The sequence below is a fragment of the Elephantulus edwardii genome, unplaced genomic scaffold (genome assembly GCF_000299155.1).
Source record: "Elephantulus edwardii isolate Elephantulus edwardi_28Jun2011 unplaced genomic scaffold, EleEdw1.0 scaffold00113, whole genome shotgun sequence".
Classification (NCBI taxonomy): Eukaryota; Metazoa; Chordata; class Mammalia; order Macroscelidea; family Macroscelididae; genus Elephantulus; species Elephantulus edwardii.
In genome coordinates, this window is record NW_006399863.1 from 10,427,372 (window position 1) to 10,435,436 (window position 8,065).

Below are 8,065 nucleotides of genomic sequence, written 5' to 3' on the forward strand. Positions count from 1 at the left end.
CTAGTAATATGTATGACAAAACCTTGTATCCACAACATACAAATCAACCTTACAACACAGTTAAGAAAAGCCCAATTTAAAAAAAGGACAAAAAAGGAGACACACAAACGATTAATGAAAAAACTGACCAATATCAGTTGTTGTTGTTGTTGTTATGTGCTGTCGAGTCGTTTCCGACTCATAGCGACCCTATGCACAACAGCCCTAAACCCTACTCTATCCTGCGCCAACTGCACCGCCTCTGACACACCCATCCTGATTACCCCAGTCACCGAATCAATCCATCTCATAGAGGGTCTTCCCCTCCTGCGCTGTCCCTCCACCCTCCCAAGCATGATGTCCCTCTCCAAGGACCCGTCCGTCCCTCCTGGCAACATGTCCAAAGTATGTCAGACGAAGCCCCAGAATCCTTGCCTCCAAGGAGTAGCTTGGTTTAATCCTCTCCAAGATGAATCTGTTTGTTTTCCTGGCAGTCCAGGGTAAATTCAGTACCCTTCTCCAGCATCACAGCTCAAAAGCATCCACTCTCCTTCTGTCCTCCCTAGTCATTGTCCAACTCTCTGATGCATAACAAGCGATTGCAAATACCATGGCCTGTATCAGGCGCACCTTAGTCTCCATAGAGAGACACTGTTGCTCCTGAGTACCTTAGAGAGGTCCCTAACAGCAGACTTTCCCATCGCGATACGCTTTTTGATTTCCTGACTGCTGGTGCCAAGAGTGTTGACTGTGGAGCCGAGCAAACTGAAGCTGTGAACACTCTCAATCTCTTCGTCATCCATCCTGATGCTGCCAATTGGTCCAGTGGCGAGAATCTTTGTCTTCTTGACATTGAGCCTTAGTCCATACTGAAGGCTGCAGTCCTTGACCCTTCGCAGCAAGTGCATGAGGTCCTCCTCAGTTTCAGCAAGCAAGGTTGTGTCATCTGCATAACGGAGATTGTTAAGAGACCTTCCACCAATCCTGATGCCACAATTCTCCTCATAGAGCCCAGCCTCTCGGATAATCTGCTCTGCATACATGTTGAAAAGGTATGGAGACAGGATGCATCCCTCCAATATCAGTAGCCAAATAAATATTTTAAAAACTGCCATAAAATTCCACAAGCATTCTAGCTAGGATGGCTAAACTTGTAAGACTGACCATTCAAAGTGCAGGCAGGAAATGGAGCACCTAGGACGTTCATACAGTGCTGGCAGAGCATCTAGTGGTACAATCACCCTGGAAAACATGCTGACAACGTCTTGTACAGTTAAACAAACCTACCCTATGACCTTCTAATTCACTTCGAGGTATTTTACTCAACAGCTATGAAAACATAGGTTGCATAAGTCTAATTAAAACCAAAAACCTGACCGCAATGTTCAGAACACTTTTACTCCTAAGAGCCAACTGTCTCTCAACAGGTGACTGGATAAACAAGTTGTAGTGTATTCATGCAAATGGAAAACTAATCAACAATAAAAAGGAACAACCATGGGTACATGCAACAGAAAAACCCCTGACATCATACTGAACAAGAGGTCAAACACAAAAAAGTACTTATAGGACAATTTTATTTAAATTCTAAAACAGGCAAAACTATTCTATGACAATAGCAATCAGTCCTGTTGTTATTTGAAAACGGACTACAAAGGGAGACAAGAGAACATTCTTCAGAGATGATTATTTTCTCTATTCTGATTATATCCTGAGGGAGTTCTAGTGGTCTAGTGGCAAGAAGCTGTGTTGCAATCTTGAAGGTCCACGGTTCAAATGCCACCAGCTGCTTTTGCAGGACATGGATGGGCAATCTCCTCCCGTGTGATTAACTGCCTTTGAAAACCTACTGGAGGATCAGCTATGGGTTGGCTCCAACTTGGTGGTACACAACACCACCACCCTGATTTATGGTGGTGATTACATGGGTGTACATATATATGAAAAACCATGAAATCTGTGTAAATAAAATATGTGAATTTTACTAGATGTAAATTATATAATAGCTTTCCTTTGAAAATAAATTTTCCTGATATTGCTACTAAAGGGAAATCCATAACTTTAAATGAATAGGCTCAAAACTAAACAAAAGACAGAATATACATTTTCTGTTAAAACAGAAAAATAATGAGGAATTAAACTCAAAGAGGTTTAATTAAACTAAAGCATTTTGTCCACCCAGGGACATCAAATCAAACAAACAAAACACCCAAAGCAGGGAGAACACCACACAGGACACTAAAAAAAAATTTTTTTAATTATTATATATCATCATTATTATTATATATCTATGAGAGCTGTTTTTGGTGAGTACCATACAGTAAGGACAGACCAATAGCGACCCACAAGAAGATTTTCAGAAGCAGTTTACTCACAAGGGAAGTCCTTATCCCGTGGAGCAACTACTGGAGTTGAACCATGTGCCTTTGGGATGGCAGTGCAGATTCTTACCACTAGGCCACCAGAGTTCCCGTATATGAGAGTAGAGTCATGAAGAAGAAAACCAGCTTAATTTTTTTTTTAAATTTTTATTTTATACCGGTTTACTTACAAAGTTCAAATACATTACAATAACAGTCTTATACAGTATTTTAAAAGCAAATTAAAAGTTAATCCTCTGAAAATTGAACACAAATGTCGTCTTCCCAGATTAGCTCCCTGAGCTATCGGTTAAAATTAATCACTCTTCCCTAGCACTGAGGGAGCCCTGGTCACAGTAGTCACAGCATTTGACTGTTAACTGAAAAAAGATAGGTCAGTTATTCGAATCCACCAGGTACTCTGCTAGAGAAAAGTGTGGCAACCTGCTTCCCTAAAGATGGGCAGCCTTGGAAACCTGTGTGCTGACCTACAGGCCTGTAAGGTTAAAGAGCCACCGAGAGTCACACTGGACTCAATGGCAGTGAGTTTAGATGTTTCATTTGCTTGTTTCCCTATCACTGAGGTTCATTCTCTTCCTTTATTAAGTTCATGGTTCTTCTTATCATGATCAGATGTAATTTTAGTAACGTGTTTGATTAGATGTTTATAGTCTGTCTCTCCTTCCAAAAGGTAACTCCTTAAAAGCAAATAATTCTGTAATCTCATCTACTACTATATTTCTAATGCCTTTTAAAAAAAAACCAACTAGTACTAATAAATGCCCAATAACTATTGAATTTGTTTTTAATTAATTTGTTCTTCTGTCAGAAGTTGTCACTAGAGAAAAACCTGAGTAAATACCCTCAGCGAGATGAAAGAGAGCTGTTTCCATTAGGTTTCTTTACTATCTGCATCCACAGATTGAGGGTTTCTGTGCGACAAAGCAGTCCATGACTTTAGAAATGGCACAAAAGTCAATATATTTGCCATGATAAACACATGTAAACCAAAATGTGATTTACCTTCACAATGGTCACAGAAGCCAGACTGAGGGCCAGGAGTGGGAAACTGCATTCTCACTGTTTTTTGGGGAAGAAATAAATCTTCTTAACACTAACACTAAAGAGCTTTAGTGGATTTTAAATTAAATACATCTTTGAAAATGAGATCTGAGAGCACAGGCACTAATAGCATCCTGACGAACCTATGAAACAAACCAACCTGATATAAAGAAACAGCGAGCTTTTTCTCCGTTCTCACTAGGAAGGAAAACAACTGTAAGCCATTTAAAAAACGATGCCACAGCTGCACAGGGCTTCTTAGCATCAGTACCACTGGCATTAGGGGCTGGATAACACTCTTGCTGTGGGAAGCTGTCCTGTGTACTGGAGGGTATTTAGTAGCATTCCTGGCCTCTACCCCATAGATGCCAGTAGCACCTCCCCAACTGTGACAACCCAAAGCTGCTGAAGGTCTCCTGGGGTGTAAAATCACTGCTGGATGAAAACCACTGGTTTTAGTAAAATGAAGGCTAAAAATAGAAAACAAACAAAAATGCTTGTAAGCAAACACAAATATCTATCTTTTCAGCCCATCTGATGCTCCAGCCACATACGACACACAAATTTCATGTTAACCCTGTTTAGCAACATGATGGAAGATTTCTGGCCATCTCTGCTAGCAACATGATGGAAGATTTCTGGCCATCTCTGCAACAACAGGCAAGAATTACAGAGTTCCCAGCAAACCAGCCAACAGCAGGAAATTCTGAGCTAAAAGTAAAGAAGATTAAGGCTGATTCCTTGAAGAATTCTATTTTAATTTCTGAGAAACATGGAGAGGAGTACAAGAAAATGTAAAGCTAATGTTTGGTTCTACAAAAATCTTACAGACGGGTAGTGTAAGGAATTTCACTAAAAAAATCCAAATAAAAGCATTGTTGGCTTGATGATGCTGATGGAAATTATGTTCCAAACTTCAAAATATGCCTCTTCTCAACGCTCTTTTTCCACTCACAAAGTGTGATTAAACAATGAAAAAGATCACAAGTTGTGATTAAACAATGAAAAAGACTACTTATTGGCTACAATCAAATGGCAAATTTCTTTATAACAAAGAATACCATGAACAAAGTTAAGCAAACTAGACTAGATATTATTTCTAATACAAATAAAGGATTAGTCTAGTCCAAATTTAAAAGACAACACATACAAATATGAAAAAATTTCCTGTTTGCAATCTTGACCTTAATTCTTAAAGTAGTCCCCTATCAACTCCAACAATCGTGAATAAAGACCTAATAAGTTTGTCTGTTACAGTTAAACCACATACTATACAAGAATTTCCTCATTCTTCTCATCTCTGAGAATGTCAGAAAGATGTCCCACATCTAACCAAAACCACTCAACACAGGAGGGAAGTCCCACTGCCTAGTTAGCTGAATGTGGAGAGCTTGGTCCGCCCAGAACAGCTAACGCTCCCTGAAGAGCAACATGCTACCTGTGACAACTGGCAGTCTTTGGCCAGCTTCCTAGGGGCACAGTCCTTCCTTTCAGACTATGCCAAAGGACGTAAGTGACAATGGCTAGACACTGTTTTCTCAGGAGCTTCTCTTCCAATTTTACCTCTAAGAGTAAAATCTCTAGGAAATGCCTTTTAAAAATAAACATGGTGGGTAACTGCATGAGAAGACAGAAATAAGGGGATTTCTTGCTTACTTCCCTCAGTATGAGTGATCCCACATGAAAGAAATAAAAATAGAATTAAAGACTAAACTAACTTATTCTTGGAAACTTCAGAATCACTAACAGGCAGTGCTTCCCCCACCTACATTCAGCACTACCAGGAATAAAGTGGTTCCAGACACCACAGCTAGCTAAGGTTATATAACCAGGGAGAAGTGTCAGCGCTGGAACTGACACAGAACTGTATCAATTTGTGCTGGGTTTCATGCCCTGCATAGGGGCTCCAACAGGCAGCCTTTCCTAAGGGGTCCCAGTTGCAATCTCATGGGATCCCCAGTGAGCCTGGAAGCATAGAGTCAGAGTCAGCATAAAGGAGGAAAAAGTAGATTCAGGAGCCATGTGGCAGTTATTAAGAAGAATGAGAACTGAAGATGGTAACATCAGCAAGGAAAGAGGATCAATATTTTCATCCTCCAGAAATCTGGAGGATATCAGAATTGCATTTTCTAAGCCCCTTCAGCTCCAAATACCTAATGATGATCTAAGGCAATGGTTCATTCCACTAGGATGCACTATTATATAGAAACTCTTAGTAGGAAGCTTACAAGCAGCTAAATCTCATGCTATGTAAGGCTTTAATTAATTGAGAAGTTCTGCAATCGTTTTAGTAGGTTGGGGGCAAAGGAGTGAGCAATCCAAACAGAAGTCCAGAAGATTCCATCAGCTACGGTGGTTCAGTTCCCGCTCAAGGCAGTTTACAGCCACCAGAAGAGGCCAGGAGGTGAAGTAGCTCTGCAGGAAGTGAAGTAAGCTTTCCTGGGCTATGAACTTCTCTGAGGATCTCTCTGGAGAAGAGTCCTTTAAGTACACACACACACACAAAGAACTGTGTCACTTTAGGACGCTCAAAAAGACCACTTGCAGATACTCCCATACTGTTTATGGCCATTTGAAAGATCCATGACCCTCAAGCCATCATTCTTGTCACAGGAATGCTGCCACTGACTCCTCAACATTCCTGGACAAGTATGTTTCCTTTTCAAATCTGTCAAACATGAGTTGGACGCTAAAGGTCCTTGCAGGACTAAATGAGGCTTCTATAAAGGGCATCAATCCACTCCTGAGAACAAGTATAAGAGTTCTCTGCAGAGAACTGCATTACCCATTAGTGTCCTCTCACCACGGATGTCCTACAAAATCCAACCAAAACATCATGCTCTCTCAGCAAAAAATGGCATCAGACTCTACAAGCAGAAGAGGATAAAATAGATGAATGGGACCTTCTAAGAATCAAATCCCTATGCACATCCACAAACTTCTCCAATAAGGTAAAAAGGGAAGCCACAGACTGGGAAAAAGTATTTGGTAATGACATGTCAGATAAGGACCTTCTAGAATTTATAAAATACTAGAGTACCACAAGATAAAGGAAAACAACCCAACTGAAAAATGGTAACAAGATATGAACAGACACGTCACTGAAGAAGACATTCAGATGGCAAACAAACACATGAAGAAATGTTCAAAATCCCTAGCTCTAATAGAGATGTAAATCAAAACAACTATGAGATATCATCTCATCCCAGTAAGAATAGTAAAATTTAACAGAACAGCAAACAAATGCTGGCGAGGTTGTGGAGAAACTGGAACCCTTATTCACTGTTGGTGGGAGTATAAAATGGTGCAACCACTATGGAAGGCAGTATGACACTATCTCAAAAAGTTGCAAATAGAAATACCACTTGACCCAGCAATTCCACTGCTGGGAATATACCCCAAAGAGACCATAACTGACATCCAAGCAGGTATATGCACACCCATGTTTACTGCGGCTTTGTTCACAATAGCAAAGAGATGGAAACAACCCAAGTGTCCATCAACAAACTAATGGGTAGAGAAGCTGTGGTATATTCACACAATGGAATACTATGCTGCATTGAAAAACAAGAACTCATGAAAGAGTATACAAAATGGGTGACCCTGGAGGATATTACGCGGAGTGAAATATCTCAGTCACAAAAGGACAAATATTATACAGTGTCATTCTTGTAAAATGGGACTGACATTGGGGTTGGCGGGAGACTGAGAAAGAGGCGATAAATAATGTATACTGCATTAAAAGAGATGAGGGAAGGGGAGCTCTGGTGGCCTAGTGGCAAGGAGCTGCAACTACAATCCCAGAGGTGCACGGTTCGAATCCACCAGATGCTCTGCTGAGGAAGGAGGGGCAATCTCCTCCTGTACCAGTCAGATCTGATTTGATGGTACACGCACACAAAAATAATAAAATAAAATAAAATAAAAAATTTAAGAAAAAAAAGAGATGAGGGAAAGAACTGTTTAAAAGGGATATATGATTCGGTATTATTGTCATGACAGGAGTCCAGAATGAAGGCTCCATAGTGGAGTAGACTTGGGGGAAGGGATTGTATAACAATGAAAATTTTTCTTTTACTTTTCAAAGAAAAGTATGAATTGGGGGGAAGGGGTGGGCAGAGAGAAAAGTACAACAATGAATGAATGGAAATCCAAAGTCTCTATAAACTTTCATTATAATTAATTAAAAAAAATGGCATCAGACAAAAGATCAGGCTGACTGGCAGTCACCAGAGTCACTCACCATCCAGCAGGTCCTCCTCGTCATCCCTGTCGTGCTCCTCCACTGCCACCTCCTCCTCCTCCTCCTCCTCTTCCGCATCCTCCAGCTCCACGTCCGGGTCCAGGTCTGGATCGCTCCCTGAGGCGGATTCGTCTGACATGGCTCCCAGAGGACCTCAGTGGGCATTACCGACTCATGGTCCACTGTAGATGTCCTGAGGGGAAGGAGAGAAGCATCAGAATCACCAAAGTCACTTAGGAATGCTAATCTTTCAGAAAGAAAGAAGCCAAACCTGAATTCCCTGGAGCTTTCCAAAGGAGGGCAAATTAACCTCACTCAAGCCTCAACCATCTCCACAAGTGCACTCACCCTGAGAATTCTCCCTCAATCTCAGATTTTTTCTCAGCTGCTTGGATAAGTAAATACTTAGAATGAAAGGGGG

At 40.9% G+C, this 8,065-nt stretch overlaps 1 protein-coding gene across 1 annotated transcript in view; it reads right to left on the reverse strand.

The window, feature by feature from the left end:
• Positions 1–7,836, reverse strand: part of RAD54L2 (RAD54-like 2 (S. cerevisiae)) — a 61,958-nt gene extending 54,122 nt beyond the window's left edge. The window contains exon 1 of the mRNA XM_006892268.1: positions 7,645–7,836. Within this exon, the coding sequence (XP_006892330.1) occupies positions 7,645–7,783 (139 nt within the window). The 5' untranslated portion in view covers positions 7,784–7,836. The remainder of the gene's footprint in view (positions 1–7,644) is intronic.
• Positions 7,837–8,065: the final 229 nt, after the last annotated feature.